Source organism: Trichoderma reesei, assembly GCF_000167675.1.
Source record: "Trichoderma reesei QM6a unplaced genomic scaffold TRIREscaffold_20, whole genome shotgun sequence".
In the NCBI taxonomy this organism is placed as follows: Eukaryota; Fungi; Ascomycota; class Sordariomycetes; order Hypocreales; family Hypocreaceae; genus Trichoderma; species Trichoderma reesei.
Genome location: NW_006711167.1, coordinates 209,635 through 223,486, shown reverse-complemented (window position 1 = coordinate 223,486; position 13,852 = coordinate 209,635). Strand labels below are relative to the sequence as shown.

General features: G+C 54.9%; 6 protein-coding genes across 6 annotated transcripts; 3 read left to right on the top strand and 3 right to left on the bottom strand.

Annotated features, from left to right (window-relative positions):
• Positions 1-627: 627 nt before the first annotated feature.
• TRIREDRAFT_110409 (uncharacterized protein) lies at positions 628-2,451 on the top strand (the record flags this gene model as incomplete). Its single annotated transcript, XM_006968002.1, has 1 exon — positions 628-2,451. One exon carries the CDS (start codon positions 628-630, stop codon positions 2,449-2,451), a length of 1,824 nt encoding a protein of 607 aa, XP_006968064.1.
• Positions 2,452-2,939: 488 nt separating this feature from the next.
• Positions 2,940-5,510, top strand: TRIREDRAFT_23001 (oligomeric Golgi complex component; the record flags this gene model as incomplete). Its single annotated transcript, XM_006967896.1, has 2 exons — positions 2,940-5,037; positions 5,155-5,510. The coding sequence occupies 2 exons, from the start codon at positions 2,940-2,942 to the stop codon at positions 5,478-5,480; spliced, it is 2,424 nt and encodes an 807-aa protein (XP_006967958.1). The 3' UTR covers positions 5,481-5,510.
• A 64-nt stretch (positions 5,511-5,574) lies between these two features.
• TRIREDRAFT_110406 (uncharacterized protein) lies at positions 5,575-6,559 on the bottom strand (the record flags this gene model as incomplete). Its single annotated transcript, XM_006967935.1, has 2 exons — positions 5,575-6,205; positions 6,372-6,559. The coding sequence occupies 2 exons, from the start codon at positions 6,557-6,559 to the stop codon at positions 5,575-5,577; spliced, it is 819 nt and encodes a 272-aa protein (XP_006967997.1).
• A 590-nt stretch (positions 6,560-7,149) lies between these two features.
• On the bottom strand, positions 7,150-8,625 carry TRIREDRAFT_5164 (uncharacterized protein; the record flags this gene model as incomplete). The annotated part of the gene is made up of 3 exons (XM_006967889.1): positions 7,150-8,013; positions 8,110-8,423; positions 8,484-8,625. 3 exons carry the CDS (start codon positions 8,623-8,625, stop codon positions 7,150-7,152), a joined length of 1,320 nt encoding a protein of 439 aa, XP_006967951.1.
• A 1,677-nt stretch (positions 8,626-10,302) lies between these two features.
• On the top strand, positions 10,303-11,853 carry TRIREDRAFT_66950 (uncharacterized protein; the record flags this gene model as incomplete). Its single annotated transcript, XM_006968001.1, has 6 exons — positions 10,303-10,343; positions 10,398-10,689; positions 10,744-10,944; positions 10,996-11,042; positions 11,104-11,394; positions 11,460-11,853. Coding segments are annotated over 6 exons (1,266 nt in total), but the record flags the coding sequence as incomplete, so codon positions are not given.
• Positions 11,854-12,859: 1,006 nt separating this feature from the next.
• On the bottom strand, positions 12,860-13,846 carry TRIREDRAFT_110403 (uncharacterized protein; the record flags this gene model as incomplete). The annotated part of the gene is made up of 1 exon (XM_006967934.1): positions 12,860-13,846. One exon carries the CDS (start codon positions 13,844-13,846, stop codon positions 12,860-12,862), a length of 987 nt encoding a protein of 328 aa, XP_006967996.1.
• Between the last annotated feature and the right edge of the window lie 6 nt (positions 13,847-13,852).

Sequence of the window (13,852 nt, the reverse complement as noted above, 5' to 3'; positions counted from 1 at the left end):
AGGTCAGCGGCGCAAGATCAAGAGACCAGCCTAGTGCCTGTCACAAGAGGACGCCACGGGCGCAGTTAAGCATACGAGTAGAGGCGGCAGCCAGCCATTGATTGTTGGGTGGGGGTGTGAAGCTGATGCTGGCTGACCTAAGCAGACAGGTGCAGCGGAGTACATGATACACGACAGGCAGAGAAGAGGCCCATGTTGGTGGAAAGTGCAGGCTATTGCAGACAAGCATGCAACTGGATGAGGTAGAGCACTAATTATTTGGTTTCATCGGCATCTTCCTAATTCCAGTAAAAGAGACAGTCACCGGTGTTCTTGTATTACCTTAACCTTCAGGCTAACCGCAAGACTTACACGCGCAATGGCGGGCTAGCAGCTGTAGGTGGCGGCAGCACGTATTTCCGGCGGATACGGAGCAAACAGTTTAGCGCCAGGAACTTACAAGAGTCTTATCTTATCAGCCAGGAAATTTTCAGAGCCTGTCTAAAAGTTCCAGCGGTCGTAGAGTAGAGGCATACTAGACATCCGTCACCACCAGCAAACAAATTGCTGCTCTACAATTCCTGCAGCAAGGCACTCGGATTGAGCCGTCCCACTATTCCCAAGCACAAAAATACACAGTCCATCATCATGGCAAAGAAGAGAAAGGCGTCCCGCGCTGCCGAGTCCAGCGGACCCAAAGAGCTGGACCCGGCAGACGCTCGCCTCAAAGTCACCTCCTACGAAGACGTGGCCAACTCCGAAGACGAGTTCTTCATGAACCGCGACACAATCATGCTCGACGACGAGCCCAACAGGAAGCGCCCGAGAAAGGGCGAGGAAGAGATTGAATTCTCGGACGAGGAAGTGCTGGGCTACGAGTCAGATTCCGGCGCAAAGCCCAAGCAGAGCAAGTCAAAACGAAAGGCCGCCGACTTTTCAGACGACGAGGAAGACAAGGCCGAGGGAGCAGAGGACGAAGACTCAAATTGGTGGGGTTCATCCAAGAAGGAATACTACAATGCCGACAACATCGAAACCGAGGCCGATGCGCTGGAGGAAGAAACCGAGGCGAAGCGATTACAACAAAAGAAGCTGTCCAAGATGGCGGAGGAGGACTTTATCTTTGACGGAGACGAGTGGCTCACGGGCGAGCAGGAAGCGGAAGAGACCGCGGAACCCGTCACGGAAGTCCTCAAGGAGGTCGAGATTACCGATGACATGGGCCCCGAGGAGCGACTGAAGCTATTGTCTGCCCGATACCCCGAGTTTGATTATCTTGTCAAGGATTTCCAGGATCTCCAGCCCCAACTAGAAATATTCAGGACAGAGGCCAAGGCTTCAGACGTCAAGTCTCTGGCTGCGATCAAGTACTGGGTGCTCGGCTGCTACGTTGCCTCGCTGGCCAGCTACTTGGCCATACTTACATCTCCGGCTCGCGACGCCGCCAAAGCGCGGAAAACAATCGATCCCACCGAGCTCCGTGAACACGATGTGATGGAGACCTTGGTCCAATGCCGCGAAGCCTGGGAGCGAGTCAAGGACATGAGATCAACAACCACTCCTAGCGACGCTTCATTGTTGCAAGGCCTTGATGCTATTGCTCAGCTGGAGACGGAAGCATTGGCAGCACAGACCAAGGCCAAGAAGGCCAAGAAAGCCAAGGAGAGCGCGGCCTCCTCAGCAAGCAAGGCCAAGAAGCTGGCAAAGGCCAAGGCGATTGAGGAGACTGTTGCTGATCTATACGACTTGCCCATCAACACCAAGTCCAAGGCAAAGAGCAAGGACAAGACGCTGCGCTCCCAGGATGACGACAGCTCAGACTTCGGCGAGGAGGAGACCTTGGACGCCCGAGCTGCGGCTGACAAGGCGGCGCGCAAGAAGAGCTTGAAGTTTTACACATCCCAGATCGTGCAAAAAGCCAACCGCCGTGCCGGTGCTGGTCGCGACGCAGGTGGTGACATGGATATTCCTCACCGCGAGCGTCTCCGAGACCGTCAGGCCCGACTCCTGGCTGAGGCCGAGAAGCGAGGCAAGAGGGATTCCAAGCTCGGCGCGAACCTGGGCGATGACAGCGACGAGGAAGACTCCAAGGCTGCCAACGCCATGCGCGACGACGAGGACGAGTACTACGACATGGTGGCGCACGGCGCCAAGGCCAAGAAGGAAGACAAGGCAGCCCGATTCGCAGCCTATGCCGCCGCCAGCAAGGCCGACAGAGTGGTGCCGACCGAGGAGATTGGCGAGGATGGCAAGCGCAAGATCACGTATGCCATCCAGAAGAACAAGGGCCTGGCGCCCAGGAGAAGCAAGGACGTGCGAAACCCGAGAGTCAAGAGGAGAAAGCAGTTCGAGGCCAAGCAGAAGAAGCTCAAGAGCATCAAGCCAGTTTGGCAGGGCGGCGAGCCCAAGGGAGGCTACCAGGGCGAGACGAGCGGTATCAATGCCACCGTCATCAAGAGTATCAAGCTGTAGAGTACTTTTTGCGATTAATATATGCATGCCTCGTGGGGTTTTCTCTGATTCGACTTGGAATTCATCACAGTCTATTAGTGATGTCGACCGGCTGCACACCATTGTATGAGCCATTATGGCTCCAAGTATCTTCATCACAATATATAAGTATGCTTCTTCCCCCAATGCCTTTATGCCATTGACATGCGCGTATGCATTTCCTGTGTGTGACCACGACTCTATTGCTTGCTGTCCAGGGTAAGGAGACGCTTTTGGGTTGGAAGCTCAAACAAAAGCTGTCACTTGTGCCCCACCCAAACCAACAAGGCAATATCAATCTGGCTACCTTTCAACGTCGCATCTGCCATCTACAAGCTACGAAGCCACCTCCCATCACATCTACCTACGTAACCCTTCCAATTGCAGGGCCCAACCCTCCAATGTCGACGATACCATAACATCCGAATCGAATCTCTCATCCTCGCAGCCAACCCGCTGCAGCATCCGCAATGGCTACCCCCGACGTCAGCAAGTTCACCACCTCGGACCAGATCTTCTCCGCGAACCACACCCTCCCCCAGATCCGCTCCATCCACAAGGCCCTCCATGTCGAGATCGAGGACAAGGCGAGCCGCCTGCGGACGCGCGTAGGCGGCTCATACCGTGACCTGCTCGGCACGGCCGACACCATTGTGCAGATGCACGAAGACATCGGTTCGGTGCAGGAGCTTCTGCGCAGCATGGGCTGGCAGTGCGGCAGAGCGGTGGTGTCGACGAAAGTGGCTGCGCTGGCAAACTTCGTGGAAAAGGAGCAGAAGGCAGAGGTTGCCGAGGCAGCGAGACAGAGGCTGCTGGACGGTTGTCTGCTGCTTGTTGGGAGGCTGTTGAGAGGTCGGGGAGAGCTGGACGAGAGCTTCAGTACGGGCGACAGATTGGTGGTGGCGGCCAAGGTGTTGGTCTTGAGCCGCCTGCTAGTCAATAGCTTGGGCAAGGAGGCGCTCAACGACGACGCGCGGCAGGCTGTTGATGCTGCCAGGAAGAAGCTCGATAGCTTGCGCCGCCGGCTCAAGAGGACGCTGGAGAAGACTCTGGAGAAGATCGGTACCGATTCGAACAGGGATGACGTTTTGAAGGCTCTCGCTGCGCATAGCCTTGCAAACAGCTCTGGAGCCAAGGACACGCTGCGGCACTTTCTGGAAGTGAGGTCCAAAGCCGTCGCGGTTGCCCTGAACCCCGAGGAAGACGAACGGGTGGGAAGCGCGGACGATGTCATCCGAGCCCTTGAGCTCTATGCCCGGACTCTACTGGACGTACAGGCCTTGGTGCCGAACAAGCTCTCGCAGGCACTCCATGCCCTGACTAAGAAGCCGCTCTTGGAGGATGCCTCGCTAAAGAAGCTAGAGGGGCTGCGGCTTGACATATTGGAGAGGTGGTGTGGCGAAGATATTCAATACTTTACGCCCTTCATTCGCCATGATGACCTGAGTGGGACACAGGCAAGGGAAATGTTTGATAGCTGGTCTGAAAAGGGCCAAGAAGTGCTGCTGCGGGGGCTGAAGAAGATATTGGAGCCAATGCACGATTTCAAGTCGATAACGGAGCTGCGGACAAGCCTTCTTCAGCTATGGATACGCCAGGGCAGCAAGGTCCGGGGGATCGATCCGGAGGAGATGCAGACTCATCTGAGGAACGCCATCAATGCGCAAATGCTTGCCGTTCTCGATTCCAAGGTCACCAAGCTTCACATTGTGGGCTCCGAAGTCAAGGCGACGCTGGAAAGCTGGAAGGACGGCGTGACTGGGAAGCTGCCGGGCTTGTGGGACGAAGAAGGCTACGAAGATGCCCTGTCGAGCGGAGCTCGCCCGTTCCTGCAAGAAGTCGCCTCACGCTTCTACGGCCGCAGCGATGCCGTGTCAAAGGCCCTCAATTGCTACTATTCCTGGTTCCACATCATTGACGACGTCAAGGAGGTGGTTCGGCAGTTGGAGAAGCAGCGGTGGGACAACGACTTTGACGAAATCGAAGACGAAGAAACACTCGAGGCGAGACAACGGCAGCTGAGCAAAGACGATCCAAAGATGCTGCAGCAGAAATTGGATACTAGTCTCGATGCCTCCTTTGAAGCCCTTGAAAAGGAGCTGCAGCAGTTATGGGACGGCAAATCTGAGACTGGCAGCAGCAGTGCCGTCGCCATGTATCTGATGCGTGTCCTGAGAGATATTCGGCGCCAACTGCCGCAGCGCGAATCCATCAAGAATTTCGGGCTGAGCATGGTCCCAGCGCTTCACCAGGCGATCGTTGTATCGGTATCGGAGCCGCCAGTCGATGAATTCGTGTCCAATGGATTGTCTAGGAGGATAGCCGTTGGTAGGCCCCTGTGGGATGGGGACCCAGCATTGCCGAATCAGCCATCGCCAGAGACGTTCCAATTTCTACACAGCTTGCTGCTCTCGTTATCGGATGCGGGAGTTGATTTGTGGACTGCAGCTGCGATGGCCGCTTTGAAGAAGCATGTCAGCCGGCGATTGTGTGAGGCATGGAACCAAGAACTCCAGACCATCAAGTTTGATGAAGCGGTAAACGAAGTGAAGGAACATGCCAAGATCAGTGAGCAGAAAGAAGAGACGGAGAAGGAAGCACAAGAGGCTGAGGTCAGTGGCGAGCAAGGGGAAGAATCACAAGGCGATGCTGAGAAGCAGCCGGCACCAGAGTCTGATGGCCAAGGGGGTGACGGAGAAGGAAACGCGGAGATGGGAGACAAGGAGAAAGACAAGGAGAGCGAGGAAGACAAGGACGCTGGGAAAGAAGAGGATGGCACAACGCCAGGCAACGAGCAGCTGCGGGATCTCTGCATCCAGTGGCTGTTCGACATTTCCCTGCTTCGCCTCTCCGTCGGAACTGAGGCGGGAGAGGAGGCAGGAGAATTCCAACAGCTGGAAGATGCGGTGTATGGACGCAGCGGCCTGGACGAATCCTCACGGCAACACGTCGGCAAGGCGGCAAAGAACTTCTGGAGCCGGACGAGTCTGCTGTTTGGATTGCTGGCATGACGACGCTGCCATTAGTCACTTTCAATGGCGGTCTACGGGGGCCGATTATATGTATATACAAATTACCATCCAAACGTATCACTATTGTTCACGCCTACAACTTGTGCCTCTTCTCGCCGCTGGCAACCTTTCTAAACTCTTCCTGCGGGACGCCCGTCTGAAATCTCGCCAGGCCAGCAAAGACTTCGTTGAAATTGCTCAGGTTCACAACGGTCTGCTCCGGCCCCCTAATCAGCTTCTTGATGCCCAGCAAGCTATCGCCGACAAGATGGTCCCCCAGCCTCTCATCCACCTCTTTCAACACCAACCCCTTGAACTTGTCATCCTCCCCCTGCTCCACTCCCTCAAAGACGCGATTCACGAACCCGCACCTCTCCAGCTCGGCGCTCGTGATCCTCTTGCTCATGATCAAGGCCTCATTCGCCCGCGCGAGCCCCAGCCTCGTGACCAGCGCCCGCGAAGAGCCCCCCTCGGCGACGAGCCCGAGCGAGGAAAAGGGCGTGAGGAGGAACGTGTGGGGCGCCGCGTAGATGAAGTCTGCGTGGGCGACGAGCGCGGCGGTGAGGCCTACGACGGGGCCGTTGAGGCCGACGACGAGGATCTTTGGGTGGGAGGCGAAGGACTCGGTGATGTTGAGATTGAAGGCGACAAAGGTCTGGAGCCATTGCTTGCGGGCTTCGTTGGGGTCCTTTGGGGTGGTGCGGCCGATGGAGACGTCTGCGCCGCTGTTTTCGAAAAAGAAATTGTCAGTTCACGATGAGGGTTGGATTCATGCTCTGGTATTTTTGGATAAAGGATCATCATAAATGAGGCGGTGAGCATGAAGCTCATAGAAACGGGCATCCCGAGTGGAATTTGAACCCGGATATATAGAGAAAAAGTCGAACTCACGCAGAAAAGTAGCGGCCCTTGCCCAGAATCACCGTGACAAACACCTCGTCATGCTTGGCGACCTCCCTCAGGGCCTGCGAGAGCTCATAGTACTGCTCTTGCGTAAGCGCATTGAGCTTCTTTTCGTTGGCAATGGTGATGACGGCGACGCGGCCGCGGTAGTCGATGGAGATGACGCTGGACGACATGCTTTTTGATTGTTGTATTTCACCACAAAGGCGCTTGAATCAGATGAGGGGGCTCGTGTGAGTTTGAAATCCTCTGGATGAATATGATTGTGTGATAGGGGGCAATGAAAGAAGAACAGGGGGGATGAGAAGCATGCGCGCTTGCTGGATGATATAAATATGAGTGAGACGGTTTGGTGTTGGTGGTGATGTGAGATGCATGTCTTACCCCAGATACCGAGGTCTGCGGCTACGGGGTGTCGGTACTCTGCGGGGCAGCGGTTGGAGTTCCGTCAAGAGCTTGTCAAACCTCATCCTTGTCAAATCAAGTAAAGAGACGTGTGTGAGAGGTGTAGGAAAGAGGCCCTTTGTAGGAAAGCAGAATGCTAAGCGATATATTTGAATGGATGCCTCTATACACTGACAAGAAGGTGAATGACAAAAAGTACTACTCCGTAAGTAAGGCATCGCCTTTGCAATGAATGCCGCCCGCTTTGTGTAAAGCATCGTGGTGGCTCTTCCCACGCCCCCCCCTTCTCATATCATCACCTCACAATCTCATTACATTTTAAACCACCTCATCCCCCATTGAACCATACCCTCTTCCCCTCTTATCGACGCGCCCTGATCTGTCGCTGTTTCGGGAAATCCAGCGGCAGAGCGAGCTTCGCCACGTGCAGGATCCGGTCCTCCGCCTTGTCCTTGACGGGCTTGACCCTCGCGCCAATCTCGTGGAAGTACTGATTCATCATCCGCTGGTCTATCCGCAGGTCGTCCCGCAGGGCCTGCGTGTCGACCTCGAAGTTGTCGACGATGCAGGCGAGCGCGCAGCAGTGCGCGATGAGCAGGTCGATGTGGAACTTGCGCAGCTGGCCGGCGTCGGAGAACTTGCGCCGGATGTTCTCGATGACGGCCTCGGGCGCCGGGGCCAGCAGCTCGCGCAGCTTGTCCCGCGGGGGCACCTGGCGCGTGCCCCTCTGGCGGCCGGGCTTGGAGTAGAGGTAGAAGAGCAGGACGATGGAGAGGTATCTTAGCACGCGCAGGCGCATCTCGGCGGACTCGTTCGAGGCAATGGCCTGCACGCGCGACACGACGTAGCGGGAGCGGAACTGGATGCTCTCGCCGTGCTTGGCCTTCTCCTGCCACTCGCGGATGGGGACGAGGTTGAGGATGTCGGCTCCGATGAGCTCCTCGGGGCGGTACACGTCGTAGATTTCGTCCGCGTCGAGGTTCGCCTTGGGCACCGGCTTGGCCTCGTCGATGACTGCCTGCAGCTCTTCTCGGGAGGCCATTGTGGACGTGACGGCGCCGATCGAGCTGAGCGTGGCCTTGGAGGCGTCGTCCAGCTGCACTGGCCTGCCGTCGGCAGTCTTTCTCTGGGGGGTGATGGCGTTGAGCACCTTGTCCTGGATCGCCTTCTTGGCCTTTTTCGTTCCAAACGTCTGGCCGAGATCTGTTCTCTGGTCGAGCATCGTCTGTTGTTTGTTAGCCGCCTTCCATCCATCCTGCCTGTCTGTTTGTCTGTGGAGGGAGTTCGCATCGAGAACCCCCCCCAAAAAAAAAAAGCCTACCTTCTTCTCCTGCTGCTGAGATGTAGAAGTCGGGACCTGCTTGGAACGAACGGTGCCGCGCACAACCATCTTCTTCGCCTCGACGACTTCCATCTTGCCCGTCTTGGGATCGTAGATGCCAATGAAGTGGTTGAGGAGTGGCTTCGAGTCGCGCGCCTCTTCTTCTTCTCGCGCTGTGTAGTCTAGGCTTCGATGGCTTGTGGAGTGAAGAAGAAGCCTCTTGTCGGCGGTCTTCTTGGATTTTGATGACGCATTCTTGGGCAGATATGAGTTGAACACCAAGTCTGAGGGCATTTCCATCCCGGGCGTGTTTACTGTATGCGCCGTCAGTAGAGGCGCGAGAAGTGGTCGACTTCAGCGAAGATGCTGCATACCAACTACAGGAGGGCAGTATTTGGGCCGCAGGACGGAGGAGACGGTGGCAGTCGAGGCCGGCGCGTCAATGGCCACCTTTTTCTTCGACGAAGGGTTCTTCTCGCCATCGCGCTTCCGCTTCTTGTTGCTGAGGTCCGACATCGTTTCTGCCTTTTGTCGTCTGGGGCGTCTCTCTCTCTCTGATCTGGGCCTGGAATTGATGCTAAAGTGGGATATCTCTGCTCCAAAAAAATTTGGTTATCGGGCGGCAGGAAATCAGCAGCCGGGGTTTCTCCGAGCGGGCGGTGAGACGTGGAACACCAACCCCACATTGCCAGTTCGCAGCGAGTTACGTCACGATGGCAGCAGGGAGAAGAGAGCTGCAGGAGCTCCATCGGTAAACGCAAGCTCGCCCACAAACGGGTGAAATATGTCAATCGGGTCACACGAGCATCATAATAAGGATGCCAGCTCGACAGCAGCTTTATTGCGACGATAGTCACGGCAAAATAGAACGTCACATGGGTGCTTTTGGAGTAAGTTGGAAATGAAGTAGATTCTGCATTTTATAGCTTGTCAAGCAGCGTATCTGGTTCCTCCGCGTGCCTCATGTTGCAGCTGTTCCTCCATGGCTTTACATCCTTTAAACGATGTCTTTGCCCGACTGAAGTTGTCCAGTTCCCATCTTTCGCGTTCGTCCAAGACTCCCATAGCTGGAATTGCCGATGCGCACCGGTATGCTGATTCCAATTGAATGGTCGCAATCGTCACGGAGAGGTATCCGTGCTGGTGCAGCAGCTAAGCTTGTCGTATCATCGTGAACTCATTGGAAATGTGAAAGATGCGTCAAGTCAGGTAGAAGAGCGAGTCGTTTATTTGCTGGTTGGCAAGTTAGCACGGAGCTTCCAGCGACGACAAAGGCAGGTCGGATGACACTTACGAGCGAGCCCTCATCTTTCTTCTCTTGCGCTTAAGGCGACGAACACGCTTCTTCCTCCATTTGGCTCTCATCTTGAACGATGTGTCTGCAAGCTGGTTAGCGAGATCGTTCGCAGGTCACTCGCGCGACAGCGCCAGTGGCAATCCGCGGCATGGATCGCATTGGGCCGATTCCCATGCACTCCAATGCTGCAGATTGGCCATGCAATGCGTCGCAGGGCGGGAGCTCTTACTTGTTCTTTGACGAGAAACGTTGTTAGGATGAGGTACAAGAAAGGAACTTTCGAGAGGGCGGGGGAATTTCAAGCACTTTGACAAGGCTGCTGTAGGGCACAAACCCCCCGCGCATCACGTGGCGTAACTGGGGTCCGTGCTTGCTCGAGCTCACTTATGTAATCTGCGCTCATACCGTGCTATTTGATGTGCAACACTGTGATCGCACTGTGAACCTCGCCGTGAAAGTTGAAGAAAGAAGGCAGGAGCGAGATGGGGGCATTGTGAGTTGGTCCTGCCTAGGAGTGTCCAGGGTAGCAACACCACTGAGCAAAGAACAGGAAAGCCAATCTCGCGAATTTCTGAAACTTCTTCCTCTTCCAAGGTGCACTCGTCAAGTCTCTCTGGTCGCTTGACCGGCTTCTCGTCCCTGCGCTATATCTGAACCTTGTACTTCACCTTTGCCCTTGATTCTCACCTTCGCCTTGGATTCTCACCTTCGCCTTGACCCTGATATCGCCTTTAATCATCTTCACCTTGACACTCGCCAATCGGATCACCACCATGGAGATCGTACCAGCCACTGCAGATCAGCGTGATGACGAGGACTTTGAAATGCCCGCCGCGTATGTCCGCTTCGTTGACAGACGCATCAGTGATCAGCCTATCGAAGATCTTCCCATCTAGGAGCAGGAAATCTTCAGGATTGGACGAGATCCAGTTGCCAAGTATGCGAGCGACTCGAGACTTCATGTCTGAAGGCCATGACTGATACTTTGCAGCGCTCTCTGTCTCCAGAATGATGCAGAAAACTTTGCTTCACGAAATCACTGTGAATTCTACGTGATTGTCTATGAACCATCCGTCAACCACGTCTACGTCAGGGACCGCAAGTCCGTCAACGGAACGTTTGTCAACGGCCAGCTCATTGGCATCGGTCCAGAGATCTCGTCTGGGTATCTCTTGGAAGACGGCGATGTCATTGAGATTCAACCTCACTGGAAGTTTCTCTTCCGCCAACCTCGAAAGCCGCCTACCAGGCCGCTGACGGCCATCCAGACAGAAGAATGCCAGGTTTGTCCCCCCCACACGATGACCATCAAGGTGCCCCCCATCTGACAAGTACAGACTTTCCAAGATGAGTATCTCATTACCCCACGATGCCTCGGCAGCGGTGCAGAGGGAGCCGTCTACTTGGCCATCGAAGCCGAGACCAAGCGGCAGCTGGTCTGTAAGGTCGTCAATCTGGCCAAGCAGGATGGAAAGATGCCGCGAGAAGAGGTTTACCGAAAGCTACAGGAGATTGATGTCCTCCGACAGCTCAGACACGTGAGTGCGCTTGATACAGACCGACGACCGCATGATGCTAACTTTTGCTAGCCCAACATCCTGCCCTACGTTGACGCCGTTGTTTCTCCCCACTCTCTGTGAGTAGGACCTCGCGCACCGACTGAACTGCCAACGACAGAATACTAATTGACGCCTCAGGTACATTTTCACAGAGCTTGCCGCGGGTGGTGATCTTGTCTCCTTCATCAACCGCCATGAGTACATTCCAGAGATTGATTGCAGAGTTCTACTTCGACAGGTTGTCCGCGGCCTCGCTTATCTTCACAAGAAAGGCATCATCCACAGGGACTTGAAGCCGGAGAACATCCTGCTGGCATACTCGCCCAAGATAGCCTACCATCGAATCATGCTGTCAGACTTTGGAGCTTGCGCCGTTCCTCGCCGCAGCCGAATGATGACCGATATTGGCACATTTGAGTACAAGGCTCCGTAAGTCCCGCGTACCTTCATTGCTAGAGAAAGCGAAAGTTTGGCTAATGCGTAAATCATCTCAGGGAGGTCTTCTTTTCGGCCGCGGAGGCTCAAACGCCTGCGCTTGATATGTGGTCCCTTGGCCTCATCACACTGCGAATGCTTACCTTTGACGTGGATTGCTTTGGAAGCCTGGCTCGCAAGAATCAAGTCTCCGTTGAGAAGATGGTCAAGACAATGCTTGTAGAGGTTTCGCCAAAGCGCTCCCCAGAGGGCCAGAACTTCGTCTTGGGATGTCTCCAACTGGCCCCGATGAACAGGATGACTGCTGCAGAGGCAGAGCGCCACGATTGGTTTTGCACCCCGCAGAAACACGTCGAGTTCTTCCAGAGGCTTGATAGACGATGTCAAACAGAGCTGACTGATGATGATACTCACCTCAAGCCGATGCCCTGGGACTTGGCCAGTCTTCAGCCCCTCTCACCCGCTGCAACACCTGCCAAAGCTTCTGCTACTACTTCCAGTGGTAGTAGCCTTGGGTCTATTAGACGGAGCTCACTACCCTGCGTTGAGACATCGGGACACTTTCGAAATGCTCAGGAGAGCGGCCAAGCGGCCAAATTGGAATCACTGCCAGGACTGTCTTCACCCCCCGGATCTGGTCCGCTGACCCCCAAGCTTCAACTGACAACGGAAACCCCAGATGTCAACCACAATGCGAAACAGGGCTTTGTGACGCCGCAGCCTGATGGTAAAGATGAGAATCGCAAATCAGAAATCCGGATCCTGACTTCTCGCCAGCTACGAATTTGTGACGTGCTCCAGCTTCCTCTTCCCAACCTCAACAGGCACTTGAAGCAGGTACGCAACGAGCGTCGCAGAGAAGAAGTGCTGGCGGAACTGAAGCGGCTGAATGCCAAGTTTCTGACCGATACCATGCAGGCGATTGTGGAAAGTGAAGACCCTGAAGCTAAGGGAAGCCGTGACGTCTAAGAAGACAAAAGCTGGCAATGCCCCGACGCAGGTGTGAACCTTGCGAGATGTGAGTGATATGTATGAGTGTAACGTTTTTTCGAGGAATGATTTCAGATGTCGGGTTTCTCTAGTCGCAGAACATCAGAGCAAATATGGCTGAGGAGGTCTGATGTTATTTGGAGGCAAGGTACGGCACCTGGTGCTCTCGTATCTGATGGATGACAAGGGATGAATCATGGAAACAGGTTGACAGATGGCCAGTCGATATTAGGTCCCTCTCTGTTTGGCACAAGCAAGTCCCTAAGCTGATGAAATTCCTTGGCAAGGACTTGCTCCGCTTACACGCGTTCGAATCACGCTTGTCTCTAGGTGCCCGCAAATATACAGGAAGTTTTCTCTTTAAAATGACACATGGCAAATCAATGGACACTCTCCATGAGAATCATACAAGGGCATGTTGCGTATCTTGAGAGCAAGGGTGAACCTGCAATTAACCTTCACCTGTCAGTCACTCATCTTGATTTATTCCTCGTGGCGCAAAGCCCCTGGATTCAACCCAGAGCATACGGCTCCCTATCAACTCGAGCCTGATGCCCTTTCGCCGCCTCTCCCACAACTCAATCGCCTCCGCCACCGAATCGACATCCCGATCCCTATCCGGCACTCCATCCCACCAGTCCCACAAACCGCTCTTCTCCTCCCTCTTCTTTCCAACCTTTTCCTTGACATCTCGCTCGCCATCCTCCTCCTCCTCCAGCACCTCATCATGCTCAATAATGCAGCGCTCCCCCTCCGCAACGCACCTCCTACAACCCCCTCGCAAGACGCCCTCCCCGCTCCCCGTCGCCTGCACGCTCATTGAGCACGGCAGGCCCTTTGCGAGACACTGCAGGCAGTCTCCCAGGCCGGAAGGCTTCTGGCTTCTCTGGGGGTGGAAGAGCGGGGGCTGGATGCGGTCTCGGACGGGGTAGCCTTCGAAGTAGCGCGGGAGAGAGGCGCGGATGCGTGTTTCGTTGGCGCTCCATAGGGAGTCGATTTTGTTGCCTAGGGTAGATAGGGGGTCGTTTTCGGAGGATGAGGATGTAGGAGGGGTGTTGGATGTGCAGCGGAGGAGGTAGTGGTCTATGAGACGGAGAACTGCGTCGTCGACTTGGGCCCTTGAGAGTTGGTTCTTTAGGGAAGACTTGTATCGCTTCATGTGCCATTCCCAAAGACTCTTTTTATGAAGCTGTGCTTTTTTGGCCTGTGTTTCAATCTCTGCTTCTTCTTCTTCTTCTTCTTTCTCTTCTTCTTCTTCTTCGTGGACAATATCACACAGCTGCACGGGTTTGAAGACGTCTTCCTCTTCTTTGCGATATGCTCGAGAGCAAAGGATCTCTTCTACATCTTTCTGAAGGGGGGAGGAGGAGGAGAGGGAATGTTTGTGGCGGGCGGCAGAGGCGTTGCTTATTGCGACGAGGAGAGCTGATGTGGACTTGTTGCCGTTTCGTGTCATTGTGAG